Raw genomic sequence first — 16533 nt, 5'->3', positions numbered from 1 at the left:
GATGCCTGTGCTTTATTAGTCAACAACCTTTATAGTCTGGTAAATCTTAGAACCTCTTAGGAATGTTTATATACTCTTTAAGGGGATGTTTGAAAAGAGTTGACAAAGTATGTATGAGTAGACAGGATTTTTTTCCTCTAAATGTAATATTGTATTTTGCAGAGTATTTTGCTACTTTGGGAACAGTTTGAAGATACCAGTCCTCACAACTACCATTCACATCACAACTTAGCAGGGATCTTGCTAATCATTTTAAGGATTTGCCTAGCATTGTCATTAGGCTGTGGACTCTACCAGATCATCACAGTGGAGAGAAGCACGCTAAAAAGGGAGTTTTACATCACGTTTGCCAAAGTATGGGTTTGGGTAGAAAATGGCTTCTTCTGATTATCACGTTTGTTCTGCTGTTTTGGGGAGGTTGAGCAACCCCGTGCTAATGTTGGTTAAGTTTTTATGATGTGCTGGAGCACTAAGATATGCCCTTTATGTGCTTTAACTCATTTAATCTTTACAACCTATGAGATGTAAATGATATTATCTCATTTTACAGAACCTGTGGAATAATAGTTTCCATGTAATCTTAGGTAGGTCGGTTTTGCCTGGACCATAATTTCTTTATCAATAGGAATTTCACATTTTTTTCCTCTAGTATCAGAGTTTTTAAAAAATTAAATTAGAAAACAGTTTACATTTCTCAGAAAACACTTCCTAATTATGAACTGTTACCATCAGAGTTATGCAGTGTTTTCTAACCATGAGGAGCTGTCTTTAGCATAAGCAGATGAAGCAGGAGGCTGAGGACATACTGTGTTTCAGCCATTTCAGTACCTCCGTGTGAGGTCACATTGACTTTATTCCTCCGTTCTATGTCCTTCTTATACAAGTGGGATCTCAAAGCAAATTTGACTTCTTTTCTTTACCCATTTAACAAAAGAAAAGATGAGGAGAGAAGTCGGGGTAGTAACACTGCAGGAGCCTACCTCCCTAGAAGGTTCTATTTTTCTGTCAGATTGAGAGAATCCGTACACCTTCATCCTGGCACCTCAGAACGGCATTCAGATAAGCTGTTCGTCAGCATCCCCCCAACCCGGGTGCGCAGTGCTCCGCATTCCAAGGTGGCTGTGGAAGGAGGGCCAGATTCCTTATTCCCAGCGTTCAGCATTTTAAAGCTGCTCCTGCAGCCCCAGGAACCCACTTCAGCTTTCTGAGTACCAGACAGGCAAGAAAATGCCACTTTGCTTTTTAATTTTTCACAGGGATGGGAGTGCTTTTTGTTTGGAAAGATAATATATATTTAAGATGTTTTCAAACTACATTTCCTGTTTTGTTCTGTGTTTAAAATTGGTCCAAACTTTTTTCTTGAACTTAAGAAAATTATTTTTATATGTTTTAATTTAACTTTTTAAATGGGTTCAAACATCTGAAATTATTTAAAAAGAACCAAAAGTATTTTTTACTTCTCTCCCATCTACTCAGTTATTATCTCCTCATATAATCACTGCTCTTAATTCCTAACTTATCTTTCTAGAGAATTTTAAATATTCCTGTGTATTTCCCTCCGTATTTACACAAACAGTAGCATGCTAAACACATTTTTTTTTTTTACATCTTGTTTTTTCCTTTATCTTCAATGTACTGAGCATCTCAACAGCTACTATTTATTAACTTGTTCTTTTACTTCAAATTTAATTTTGGAAAAGAAAAACATGGCCATTCTTGGAGAAATAGAAAAGAGATGCTTGAAGAGTATAATGCTAAAAAATTTCCCATTCTTACTTGCCCAGTTCCACTCTCATATACTAACCTGCGGACGGGCCACCACTATTACTCAGTGTTTCGGGTATTCTTACAGAATTTCTTTGTGTATCTCTACATGCAAATACGATTGTGCGTTCTTTTTTTTCTTTTTATAGGAATATTACACATTTGTACCTTGCTTTTCTCAGTTTTTGATGTTGCTTATATTAATGTATTTTCATGTTTAAAGATGTAATATATACACTGTAGTATATTAAAATGTGTACATATAAGAGATTTACAAATGCAAAATTTAAAATCCGCATTTGATTAGAAACAAAATATTATCATAGCAATAGCAAATTTATTTTTACATTTTATTAGGTAGAACTTTTAAAGACCAATTGAGGTCAATCAGGACCTCCTAAATAGGTTAGTAATGTTTTTTATCTGGCACATTCTGGAAATAAACATACAGCTGTACTCATTTGACTTATTTGTCATTTGTTTCAGGGCTGTATCTTGTGGTTTTTATGCCATCCAGGTCTTGCATGTATTTCTGTCATTTTTAGTGACTACCAAAGAGATAAGGTAAGTAATATACATGATCACAGTAGTTTTTTGTTGTCTTTATTGAGAAATTATTAAAGTAGAAAAGTCCTATTTATCCACTGATCAGGTTTTCTGAATTCTTTAAAACAAAACTTTGAAGCAAAATAATTGAACTGGTGAGTATATAAATAAGAACTTCAAAATATAAAAGAAAAATGTTTAATTTTAGTTAATTAAAAAAGGATAAAAATCACTTTTATTATTTCAGCCTATTTCATAATACTGTTTTATAAATTAGGCAATTCATAATCCATCTTTGTTAAGAACAATTGATTCAATTTTTGTACGACACAGTGGTTACAAGTCAAGACAGATTTATGAAAAATCAGTCTAGCTGCTTTACAGACTGCGGACTGGAGCGCCACGCTCGAGGGGCCCCACGGGATGGTGTTGAGCCCCGCCTTCTTAGGTCACCGGCGCCATCATTTCGGCAAGCTCTGCCAGCCACCTCTTACAAGCGACACCGTGTGGGCTTGAACGCGCAGGGGGCTCTTGGACCTGAGGTGTCTGCAAAGGGTAAATAGATAGGAAGGTAGTCTGCAAAACTAAAGAAGCAACTTGAGAATATTTGAAAGGGCTTTTAGAATACTCTTCAGGATTCAGGTGGGGCCTGCTTTCCTCCTCTTACCAGATTAGCCAGGAACCTGATTTTTCTTACCACTTTCTGTAGCGTGTGCACCTGAGGAGAGAATGGTTTAGCAAACTGAATGTGTCTTATTTTGGAGTCTGTAAACTTAACTGTTCAATAAATTTTGGTTTGAACAATTACAGTTCTGAACATCAGTCATATTTCCTATTGAAAATTTCTTTAATAAAATGTACCCATGGTAAAGATAGAGGATAGAGCAGGATACCTACATATGTGTTTTGTATGTAAATGGGAAGTATATAGGCTCCTGATAAATTGAATATAATTTGTCTGTTTTTGCATGCAGTAAAAGCATTCCCTTTCTTTCCTTTTCAGGTTATTACAATAGGTGTTATCCTTTGCCAGTCTGTTTCCATGGTTATACTCTACAGACTCTTTCTGTCCCACAGTTTATACTGGGAAGTTTCTTCACTTTCTTCAGTAACACTACCACTGACCATATCATCTGGGCACAAAAGTCGGCCTCACTTCTGATACTTGATTTTCTTTAAAGGAAAAGTGAATTGATTTAAGAGTGCAATAAGGATCCAAATACAGTGACTTTTTTTTTCATACTTTTGGTATGAAAAATTGAACAAAGAAGGCAGAGCATGTTATTTATACAACTGCATTTAAGCAGTATCAAACTGAAAAAAGGTAATAAATGAAATGTTTTGAAATATGCTTAATAAACTTTCAAGGAAGTGTGTTGTTATAAGGTGACTTACGCAATTTCTCTGTGGAAATTAAGATGAAAAAGAATTATATGATATTTTGGTAAGAGATTCACCACTTGTAATGCCTCATCTTATATCAATAGTTAACTCAGGTTTGATAGTCCTATAAGAAGTAATCAGTTAAATGATTACTTGCTTATGCATATCTAAACTAACTCCAATTATGAAATCAGTGTAATGCACTGATTAAAAACTGCTTCTTATGCTTTAAGGAAAATGCATTTCATATTGGAGTTTAAAGGAATTGAAAATGAAATTGAAATTACTTCAGAATGTGAATGTAAAATATATTTATAGCTAAATGAATAAGTTTTTGTTTATTTATGTGTGGGGTTCTTCTCCATTTTCTTCGATCACTTTTGGCTCTAGTTCAGGTTCTGGCTTGATTAGCAAAGGGTTTTTGAAACCCTTTTCATAGTTTATGAAAAATAAAGCTTAGATACATTACATTGGTTGTTCCTTACGAAGAGTTTTAAAATCTGAGCACTTAGGTGAAGGGACAAGCAGGGTAACGTGTTTAAAAAGAAAGAAGAAAAACGTACTATATGATATGGTACTAAAATTTTAATCCTGATATAATTCATTTCTCTTACATTGAATCCCCAATCATAATTAAGCCGTATACACAGATTAAATTAACAGAAGCATTTCACATAAATGTTGGTTTCAGTCATCAACTATCCATGAATTCCTGCCCAAGGATACTTAATCAGGATTAAATTTTCTATGAATAATTGAAAAACAAAATACTCACTGGATTTGTTATAATCCGTGTTGGCACTGGATTCTAAGTAGTTGCCATCTTGAATCCTTTGTAATAAAGCCATATTTTTTTGTGTATGTGATGCCCCAGTATTGAGTATGCTAGCGACAAAATACTCTATCAAGTGCCTGTGTAAGGAATTGCTAAGTGGTTGTCGATACCTGCTGTATAAAATGAGTATTCCCGTTAGTAGTCACTGATTGGAAATTATTCTGTTTCTGTGTGTCATGCTGTTCAGGCCTTTTCATTTTTACATCTGGCTTATTTTTTGTTTATATTTTTTATCTACTTCCAAAGGTATTACATTTTTAAGCAAGAAATGGTGTGCTGATCTGGTAATTAAAGTTTTTAATTAAATAGTTAAAATAACACAGCATAACTTTAAAGTACCTATGGCTTCATCTTTGTTCTTACATTACACCTAGTCTCATTGGAAATGAACAGTATTCTGTTTCATTTTAAAGGCAAAATATATATGTTCATGAGTGACAGAGGTGACAGAGGTCAGCCTGCTCGTTAAATCATCCTTTAACGGTTCTTTGTAAGTTATTTAATAAATGAGGGCTACACGTTACCTCTAAGAAGTCTGAGGTATATTTTAGGTTTACATGATCTGTTGTGTGATCATGACCCTTCCTTTTAACCACATCTCACTCATAACCCCAGGTACTGTCTGTTGTGTTCAACTGAGGTACAGTGAATTAAGCAGAATAAAAAAGGGGAAGCCTTTTCATAAATTTTATGAACTTGGCACCAGTAGAAATAGGGAACAATTTTTCTGTTACCTTACACAAAGAACATAGAAACTGTAATCCAAATACATGAAATGTGTTACTGCGCTTGTGTATATGAAACTCTTAACAGGTCTTTTTTTTTTTTTACTTTATTATTTTTTAATTTATGGTTGAATTTGTTGGTTATTTTGTTATTCAAGAGCCATTGTTAAATGAAGGAAAACAGTTGTTAATAATTAATGAATAACATATAAGACATTGTTAATAAATTTAGTAATCAGAGCTGAAAATTTATAGTCCGTAAGTCACAGCACAGCATCCACTCTTCTCTTGCTGAATGTTTGCATGGAGCTCTGTCGGCACAGAGCCTGGAAGGATAAGCATATACTGCAAACTGTCATTAAAGATCAAAACTTTCCTACTTTTCTTTCTGTCAGATCATGCTTTTTTAAAATCTATTTTTACATTTTTTTCTTAAAGAAGATGAATGGTTGTGTGCAGAGCTCTTTTTTTTCTTTTTTTCAGAAGCATTTTGTTTCTTTTCTTAGGAAGGTGTAGAAGATACTTTTATTGACACATGTAATATTAGCTCCTACTTAACTGAATGTCTGTTGTGCATCAGGCACTTACTCTCGTCACTGAGCCCTACTGTGCTAGCAGAGATCCCCTTTAACTGAGTATAAGAAGAAATGATTTCTCTAAATGCACCAGACTTCTCTTTCACTTTTCTGCTTTTTACCCTCATGATTTAATGAGCACCTATTAGGTGTGTATGCTTTTAGTGAAAAGGCATGGCTATCCATAGTTAATTTTAGTTGATTTTAATGTTAAACCGGAATTGTACCGGAGCCAGAAATGAGCTTGTGTATCTCTCTGTAAGTGTGCACCTCAGCACATTTCAATATTTGAACCTTGGCTTTCAGCTAGAGGGAGAGAGAATCTAGGCAGAAGAGCTTGTTTTAGGAAGGTTTTCTGTGGTCGCAACTTGTAAGCCAAGTCTACTGAAAAGACAAGATCTGTAAGTCTGAGGCCAACTATAATGTAGAGACTGGAATGTATACCTCAACATGAACGGTGGCCCTTCAGCCTGTTTCCCTTAGGAGGCTGTGCCTATTCCCTAGAAATTCTTAGGAAATCTGGAATTATTTGTGTAACATTCTCTTTTTTTTTTTTAAAGATTTTTATTTATTTATTTGACAGAGAGAGAGATAGCGAGAGCAGGAACACAAGCAGGGGGAGTGGGAGAGGGAGAAGCAGGCTTCCCGCGGAGCAGGGAGCCCGATGTGGGACTCGATCCCAGCACCCTGGGATCATGACCTGAGCCGAAGGCAGACGCTTAACGACTGAGCCACCCAGGCGCCCTAACATTCTCTTTAAATAGCTTCCGTGGTATCAAATCTGTGAGATTTTCTGTTTGTTTTTGAGAAGTAATGCAGTAACCAATCAATTTGAGACCAGATCTAAGAGGTAATACTGGTTTTTGTTCCAACATGAAGTCAGGAATTGAGACAGATAACAAGATTGGTTTTCCTGTGAAATCTGCAAACTACTGTGGAAGCACACTGGCCTGAACTCCTTGCAGTAGTCCTCGAAAGAATATTCCTGCCTCCACACTTGGGCAGCCTTTTCTGCACAACCCCCAGGGCATCATGCACATTGCCCTGTAGGAGTGTTGTTCACGTAGGACACCAGGAGATGGAGGAGTCCTAGAAAGGAGTGGCACTGCCCACCAAAGCCCATTCTCTGCAAAGGGAAGGGAAATCAGTTGGATAATGGAATTCTTTGTGCTAATCTTATGCCTCTTTTTAAGTTTGAAATTATTTTAAAATAAAGTTAAAAATATATAAATCTGATCAAACTACTACTGGCTTGTTAAAAACTCTCCATTTGCTTCCCATTGCACTTAGAAAAAAAGTGATCCATGCTCATTACCGTGGTCTACGAGGCCCCACATGATCTGGTCCCTGCCTCTTATCTCTGATCTCATTTTGTACCACTCTCCCTCTCACCATACTCCAGCCTCATCATTAAAAAATACCTCATTTATATCACTGCCTCAGGGCTTTGCAGTAGCTACTTCTTCTGCCTGGAATACTTTCCTCCAAGTCTTGGCGTGATTGTATGGCTGAATCCTCCTCACCCTCCAGGTTCTCGGCTCCAATATCTTTCAGAGACTTGACCGTCTGTAGTGGCTTTATATAGTGCCTATGGGGCTAAGCTGGAGATACGTTCCTCTTAATTCTCCCTGCATAATTTTAGGATAGTGTGGGTCACAAGAGATGGGTGGTGTGAGATATAGAAGGCAGAAGTTAAGTAGCCAGATCCAGCTTCTTTTTATAATTGAAAGGTCCAAGCAGGCCATGCATTTTTGCAGCTCACCCACATTATTGCTTATCTGCTGGCTTATCTTTTTGGTCTGTGGGCCAACAACCAGGCACACAGGAAGGGCAGCTCCTACTTGATCACCTCCTTTATTTTCTCCCTGGCCAGGTGCGTGTTTCACTCTGTGACAAAGGGTGCCAGGTTCTGCAGCACAGCCCCGTCATTGAGATTGGAGGCTTGGAGACAGTGAGAGACTGGCATGAATCCCCATGGGTTCTACTTATCCTGGCAGGTCCCAGTATGTTTTCGTTTCCCCCACTTCACACCCATCTTCCCTCCCACCTGCCTGACACAAAAGAACAGCCTCCTATAGTCCCTTATTTTATATATTATTTTATATATTAAAATGGTGTATGTGTGTGTGATATCCTCGTGGTTCTTCTCTGATCAGCTGCTGACTGATAGATATCCTTTCTATGGTGCTACCCTGTCCTAACTGCTCCATCGCATTTCCCCTTTTCTTGTTACAGTACTTACCACTTTTATCTTTGCCTGCTGCCTCTCTACTCAGTTAGAGTGTAAATTCTGAGGAAGTTTGGCCCATGTCTGTATTGTTCATTGGGTGTATCCCTAGCACCTCGAACATTCCCTGATGCACATTAGATGCTCAAAAGTATTTCTTGAATTAATGAATGAAAGCAATTTTGAAAAAGTTTCAGACATGTACTTAGCAATATAGTGTTAATTAAATCATAGGACTTCCCGTAATGGCTTAAAATAATGCCTTGTCTGTTCTTTATTCAATTACATGGAACCAAGAATTTGTAAAAATCTTGCGTAGGAAGTTTAATCTCTAAAACTCACCAATTATGAGAGGCTTCCTCAAGTTGTCAAGGAGGCAGTTTTCCTCTATATAGTATTAGGACCATGTGCCTTGTTTCTTAGCCCACAACAACTAAAAGTACCAATGTAAAAAGTTTGAGTCAACTAGAGGAAGAAGGTTGATGGTAGTGAGAAGTAGCTGGGAGAAGTCAGAAAAATTAAAAATGACAATAACTCATATCACAGGAGTCTGGGGTCATTTAGTGTGGATGAAAACAGCTCTGTGTGCCTGAATAGACTCTTAGAGCCTTATTGTTCAATATAACTTACGACAATGGCTCTTAGTACATTAAATTATAAATTACTGAACATTATGTTCAGTATCCTCAGAGAAATGTGCAAATACATTGTAATGTTTTATTCTCAAACAGGTAATGTATGCATGTTGTGCAAAAATCAGAAGGTTGAAAAGGGTAAAAAATTAAGTTCTTTCAGCCATCCATTTCCTTTCCTTGGATCCAACCTCTGCTATGAGTTTCTTGTTTATTCTTCCGGATGGCCTCCTATATATATAAGCACACGCATATATATGAAACACAGATTATAGTATACCATACACAATGTTTTGCACATTCAGCAGTTTATGCTGTATCCCTATCTACAGAATTACTCCATTTTTTTCATTGGCCACATAGAACCCCATTATATGGGTGTATTTTAATTTTTTAAAATCGGTTCTCTGTCACTGGACAGTGTTGGTTTCCACTCTTTTGCTATTACAGGTAGCTTCTAAACAGGAATAAAATGAATAAAAAATTTGCCTGGCCCTCTTCCCCTCTTCCCAGCACCACAGCCCACCCCCACCTTCCCAGGATGTAAATCCTTGGAGTTTCCTGAGTGTGAGAAGTGTCTTTGTTATTCATGGTGGACCTGATAGTTTATGCTAATGAGATGACTCAGGATGAAGACTGGCCACACCGGAAAGACCAACCTTGTGATTAGAAAGTTGGGCCTTTGAGTCGCAGTGATAGCAGCCTGACCCCTGGGGAGGGAAGAGGCACTGGAGATTAAGTTCAGCCTTGTGGCCAGTGATTCAGTTGGTCCTTCGTATGTTTAAAGTTTTGATCCACCTGGAATTTATTTTGCTATAAAAATAAACTAGGGATCCAACTTAATTTTTTTCAGATGATTGCCCACCTTTACAACATCATAGATTGTGTATTCTACCTTTTCCTTATCGATTTGTTGCTAGTCTATTTCTGGATTTAAGGCTGTTCCGGTGAACTGTTTGGTTCATGATCTAGAACCACACCATTTCAATTATTGTAGCTTTAAAATATGCCATACTGTCTGGTAGGGAGAGTTACCTGTTAGTGCTCTTGCTCTTCTTTTATAATTTTTATGATTATACCTATTTTTTTTAAGATTTTTTATTTATTTATTTGACAGAGAGAGACACAGCGAGAGAGGGAACACAAGCAGGGGGAGTGGGAGAGGGAGAAGCAGGCTTCCTGCAGAGCAGGGAGCCCGATGCGGGGCTCGATCCCAGGACCCTGGGATCATGACCTGAGCCGAAGGTAGATAGATGCTTAACGACTGAGCCACCCAGGTGCCCCCCTACTGGTTTCTTATATGAACTTTAGAATCAACTTCTGATTTTCCAATGAAAAATCTTGCTTACTATTTTTAGTTTAGTGAATTAAATTTCTTTATCAATTTAGGGAGATTTGACTTCCTTAACATGTTGGATGTTAATCCCACAGATGGTTGCTGATCTTTTCGGCTCCTTAGCAAAGCATTTCATTAACTGTGAACCTGTGGTTGCTCTCAGAGTGATCTAAAAAACTGGTATGAAATACCTTTCTATTTCTTTAATGTGAACATGTGTTTGTCAGTCATGTTTTAAGGACTTCCTTATATAGACCTTATACATTTCATGATACCCTCTGGATATTTTAGTGTTTTCTTTCATTGTATCTTGCAAATGGCTGTTATTTAACACATGAAGCCTGTTGATTTCTGTATTTTAATTTTGCTTCCAATCTAACTGAATTCTCCTAACAGTTGTAATAATTTTCTAGCCGGTTCGCTTGTATTTTCTAGGCAAACAATTGTGTCAGCTGCATATAGTGATCATATTTATTCTCTCCTTTCTCTTTTTTACCTCTCATTTTTACCCTCTTATTGCTAATGTCTTCAAACCGTGTTAGTTTTGGTAACATGGCAGTAAGATTTCTACATTCCCCATGATGTGATTCCAAGTAGACTTTGTTAAAAGTTAAATATATATATTGTGATCCCTAGAGCAACAACTGCACACACACACACACACACACACAGAGCAATTGTTTTGTCAAAATTACAATATGAAAATTTAAATGGAATGCTAAAAAAAAAAAAGTTCAAATAACCCAAAAGAAGAGAAGAAATGGGAAATTAAAAACAAAATAAATTTTGTTTTTTGAATTAAAAACAAAAATAAGCAGAAAACAAATAATAAAATGATAGCCCCAAATCCAAACATATCAATAATCACACTAAATGTAAATGTTCTAAATTTAGCAAGTAAGAGGCAGAGATTGTCAGAATAGATTTTTTTTTTTTAATGTCCCAATGGTATTCTATCTACAAGAAACTCACTTAAATGTAAATATAATGTTAAGATGACAGGAAAGATATACCCATGCATACAATAATCAAATGAAAGCTGGAATGACTGTATGAATACCAAAGTACACTTCAGAGTAATGAAAATCACCAGGGATAAACAAAGGATGGAAAGATAGAAGAGATGATTCACCAAGAAGACCTCACAATCTTAAATGTATACACCAAACAGCAGATCTTAATACATACAGCAAAAACTGACAAAGCTGAAAGGAGAAATAGACAAACCCATATTTGTAGTTGGAGACTTCAACACTCATCTCTCAGTCATCAATAGAACTAGTAGAAAATCGGCTACAATACAGAACTGAAAAACACCATCAATGAGATCTACTTGACATTTATAGAGCACTCAGCCCAACAGCACATAATATAGTCTTTTCAGGTACACACAGACCATTCATCAAGATAGACCATAATCTGGGTCATAAACCATAACAAATCTAAAAAAAACCTGAAATTATGCCAATACGCTCTCTGATCATAATCCATAACAAAAACATAGCTGGAAAATCCACAAATACATGAAAAACAATACTTACTAAATATATTTTGAACTGACAAAATGAAAATACACCATATCAAAATATATGGAAGGAATAATATTGCTTAGGAATAAATTCATAGCATTAAATGCTTATAAAGAGGGGTGCCTGGCTGCCTCAGTCAGTAGAGCATACAACTCTTGATCTCAGGGTTGTAAGTGCATGCCCCACATTGGGTGTAGAGATTAAAATAAAAAAAATAAAATCTTTGGGGGTGCCTGGGTGGCTCAGTCAGTTAAGCATCTGATTTTGGCTCAGGTTATGATATCAGGGTCCTGGGATTGAGCCCTTCATCAGGCTCCCCACTGAGCAGGGAGTCTGCTAGTCCCTCTCCCTCTGCCCTTCCCCCCACTCATGCTCTCTCTCTCTCTCAAAATCTTTTTTAAAAAGTAAAATAAAATCTTTAAAAAACAAAAATGCTTATAGAGAAAAGGAGAAAAGTCTTGAATCAATAAGCTTTTAACTTAAGAAAACAAAAAGGAAATAAAAAATAAACCCAAAGCAGCAAGAGGAAGAAAATAGTAGAGTAGATATCAATGAACTTGATCACAGAAATCCATGGAGAAAATTAATGACTGGTTCTTGGAAAAGATCAATAATATTAATAAGCTTCTAGCAAAATTGAAAAAGGAAAAAAAGGGGTGACATGAATTACTAATATCAGTCATGAAAGGGGATGTATCAGACTTGGCAGACATTAACAGGACAATAAGGAAATACTGCAAAAAAAAAAAAAAAGTCCTCTAGACAATTTAGATTGAATAACCAATTCTCTGGGAAGTATATGTCAAGAACTATGAAGACTCCAATATTTTACCATACTTACAAGCTAGGTAGTTAACCTGTTACTGCTTCATAAAGGCTGCAGAACACACGAGACTCCTAGGTCGGAGATGAAGGACTTTGTTACTCCTAGTATAGCAAATATCATGAGCTTGCTGTTGGTTGGCATTAGTTACACATAACTCCTAAGTCCATTGGGACAATAGGTATAGTCTGTGGTGAGACTAGATAGATGTTACACATACAGTGAGATTCATGTGGCCCCCAAGGAACACCAAAGTTGGGAAATTTATCTCTTTTATAACTGGCACCGTGGGGATGCCTGGGTGACTCAGTGGGTTGAGCGTCCAACTCTTGATTTCAGCTCGTCATGATCTCAGGGTCATAAGATCAAGCTTCATGTTAGCGCCACACTGGTCATGGAGCCTGCTTAAGATTCTCTCTCCCTCTCCCTCTCCACCTCCCACTCTCTCTATCTAAAAAAGAAAACAAACAAAAAACCCTGGCACTGTGTTGAAAGGAAAATGTTACCTCATCCTGTTCCCTGCGAACACAGCCCTGAGAAAGGGCCCAGAGAAAGAGTGGTTAGAGCTTTGCGTTCTTGGCATACCCAGCAAGGGCATGCAGGGATGCCTGGGACCCAGAGCATATCACTACAAACACCAAACTACCGAAACCCACTCAAGATGAACTAAATGTCCAAAATAGTCCTGTAACAACTAAGGAATTCTTGTTTAAAAGACTTCGGAAACAGAAATCTCCAGGCCCAGATGGTTTCACTGGTGAATTCTACGAAATATTTAAAGAAGAAATAGCACCAATTCTACACAATCTCTTCCAAAAAATATAAGAGGAGGGAGAGAAAAAGTAAAGGCAATTCAGTGGAAAAGTGAATGCCTTTTCAACAAGCAGTGTTGGAACTATTGGACATTCATACGCAAAATAAATGAACCTCGACTGCAACCTCCCATCTTATACAAAAATTCACTCAGAATTAATCAAAATTTAAATGTAAAGCATAACACTATAAAACTTTTGGAATACATAGGATGAAGTCTTTGTGACTTAAGGTTAGGCAAAGAGTTCTTAGACACCAAAAGCCCAAACCCCAAGAGAAAATATTGATAAATTCAACTTCATTAGAATTCAAAACTTTTGCTCACAAAAGACACTGTTAAAAGGACAAACAGACTAACCACAGTCTGGGAGAAAATATTTGGAAATCACATATCCAGTAAAGGACTCTACATAAAGAACGTATGGAGAACTCTTAAAATCCTACAGTGAGAAGATAACCCAGTTAAAAAAAAATGGACCAAAGTCTTCACCAGACCCTTCACCAAAGAGAGTATATAGATGACAAATCAGCACATGAAGAGGTGTGCAACATAATTAGTCATTAGGGAACTGTAAATTAGAATCATGGTGAGATAGCCACTATGTACTTATTAGAATGGCCAAAATAAAAATACCAAAAATACCAAGTCCTGCCAAGGATGTGGAGCAACAGGAACTCTCGTACATTGCTGGTGGGAATGCAAAATTGCACAACCACTCTGGAAAACAGTTTTGCAGTTGCTTACAAAGTTAAATAAATTACTGTATGACCCAGCAACCCCACTTCTAGGTATTAACCCTAGAGAAGTGAAAAGCTATATTCCCACAAAAAGCTGTATGCAAATGTTTATGGCAGTGCTATTCACAATCATGAAAAATTGGAAACCCAAATGTCCTGAATTGACAAAGTATAATGTATCCATACAAAGGAATATTATCAGTAGTAAAACAAAACAAAACAAAAAAACAAGCTATTGGTTTACACAACTTGAACGAGTCTCAAAGACGTTATGCTGAGTAAAAAAAGCCAGTCTTGCCGCACCTGGGTGGCTCAGTTGGTTAAGGGTCTGACTCTTGGTTTCAGCTCAGGTCATGATCTCATGGATTGTGAGATCAATCCCCACATCAGACTCCACGCTCAGTGGGGAGTCCACTTGAGATTCTCTCTCTCCCTCTCTGTCTGCCCCTCCACCCCCAAATAAATATATAAATCTTTTTTTTTAAGCCAGTCTTAGGTCATATATTGTATGATTCCATTTAGATGGCATTTTCAAATAAAGAAAACTGTAGTGATGGAAAAAAAGATCAATAGTTGCCAGGAGTTACAGGTGGGAGGAAGGTATGACAACAAAGGGGTAACCAAGGAGTTTTTGAGGGGTAATGGTACTTTTCTCTATACTGATTGTGGTTGTGGTTTCATTGAATCTATCCATGTATTAACATGCAAAGAACTGCACACCAAAAAAGTCAATTTTGCTGTGTCATAATTTAAAGAATAAAATAAAATTTTGAAAATGGATGTTGGATGTATTACCTAATCCTTTCTGCATCCAAAAATATGATAGTACAATTTTTCTTTTGTTCTATTAATATGGTGAGTAGTGTTAACAAATTTCCTGATGTAGAATTATCATTCAATATATTTTTGGAAGTTTTACCACCCCAGTCTGATAAGATTTTTAAAAACCTGGGATCTCAGGCCACCTGGGTGCCTCAGGGAAGCATCAGCCTCCGACTCGGGTTATGATCCCAGGGTCCTGGGATTGAGCCCTGTGTCGGACTCCCTGCTCAGCAAGGAATCTGATTCTGCCTCTCCCTCTGCCTCTCCCCCTGCTCATGCACTCTCCCTCCCTCCCTTTCTGTCTCTCTGTCAAATAAAATGTTTAAAAAAATAAAAATTAAAAAAATAAAAATCTGGGATCTCTAAGAGGGTAGAAACTTCAGGCAGTTTAGAGAATGGAAATATTCAGATCTCTTACTCCTTTAGGCTGTCTTGGAAAGACAAGACTTGTGTTTGCTCTGAGAAGTGCATTTAAAGTCAGGTGTATTATTTTGAATGTTTGCTTTATGTGTCACTTACATTTGGTTTATTGCCAGTAGGTGCTTTAGAGTATAGCTGGTTAGGTATAAAAAGGTGCTGAATTCTTTTATTTTTAGGAGGTATTATGACCCACTGGAAAGAGTGGGGACTTTTTGGCACAGCAGACTGATTTCAAATCCTGACTCTGCCATGTTTCATTGATTTTCTCATATGTAATCTGGTTTTGGAGCAAACAGTGGCTCTTTTAGCACAGAGAAGGGGTCCTCCTGACTAGAGTGAGGAGTGGCCAGATGTGAGGGACGGGTTTTAATATTACTAACTCACGGGATTGTTGTAAAGATTATGTATGGTACTCGTGCCTACTCAGTACAACATTCTTTATTTACAGACCTGAAGGTTGTGTGCAAAACTTTGAGTGAACCTGAGGTTCTTCCTAATCTATTCATTCATGGAGATAATATTTAAATGTCCATGAGATGAAAGTGTTTGCTTTAAATAATCATACATATGTGGTTAGAACAGAAAGTAGGCTTGATTGGAATACGTTCAAGATTCTATCTAATTTACACACGACTACATTCCAATTTACACCCACACAAAATAAACTTTTAAATCTCTTGCCTAGCCTGTGAGCCTTATAGATCTTTCAGAAGATAAGTTTTTAAGACTTACCCAGAAGTTTGAGTGTCTGTAAAAGGTTTATGGGGGCTTGGGGGAGGGAGGTGAATTTTTTAAGTGAAAAGTGGTTTTTCCTCAGATACACCAATTGTAGGACTGAAGTTCCTTATCAAATTAGTAAACTGTAATATTCTTTATTTCCTTTCGTAAAGATGTCAGGTTTTGTAGAAATAAATGATATTCAATAGTTGTTAACGTTTAATATTTCTAAACCAACAATACTTTTAAACCCCTGGAGAGTCTACCTTTGATGGTTCCTCAATGCATATAAAATTGTTCATAAACTTAACCTGAGAACTCAAAGAGAAAGCGCTTCTGACATAGGTAGGGATTTAAACACAATAGTAAAAATCACAAATTACGGCTCCCATCTGGATTTCAAGATCATAGATCTCTCGCCTCCTCAAATATCGAAATTCCCTTACAGAGAACAACACTGCACTGCCTGGTCTTCAGCTTCTGGGTCTCCGTCTCTCACATGTGGTCAGCCCTCACTCTCTCCAGCAAGACCCCCTCACTGCACTGAAAGGATCACTGTTTGCTCTGAACCAGATGTTTCCCCCCAGGGCTCTGCTTTAAGTCGGTAAGGTAGTATTTCCTGTCCTTTGTCTTCTTCTTATTTTTCAT

General features: G+C 37.1%; 1 protein-coding gene across 1 annotated transcript in view; it reads left to right on the top strand.

Moving 5' to 3' along the window:
- Nucleotides 1–4493, top strand: part of GPR180 (G protein-coupled receptor 180) — a 30403-nt gene extending 25910 nt beyond the window's left edge. The window contains exons 7-9 of the mRNA XM_021695993.1: nt 163–354; nt 2251–2328; nt 3314–4493. Coding sequence (XP_021551668.1) covers nt 163–354; nt 2251–2328; nt 3314–3472 — 429 coding nt within the window. The 3' untranslated portion in view covers nt 3473–4493. The remainder of the gene's footprint in view (nt 1–162; nt 355–2250; nt 2329–3313) is intronic.
- The last annotated feature ends 12040 nt before the right edge of the window (nt 4494–16533 follow it).

Source organism: Neomonachus schauinslandi, chromosome 3 (genome assembly GCF_002201575.2).
Source record: "Neomonachus schauinslandi chromosome 3, ASM220157v2, whole genome shotgun sequence".
Taxonomy (NCBI): Eukaryota; Metazoa; Chordata; class Mammalia; order Carnivora; family Phocidae; genus Neomonachus; species Neomonachus schauinslandi.
Note: the sequence above shows the minus strand (reverse complement) of the source record. Positions and strands in the feature narration are given on the sequence as shown.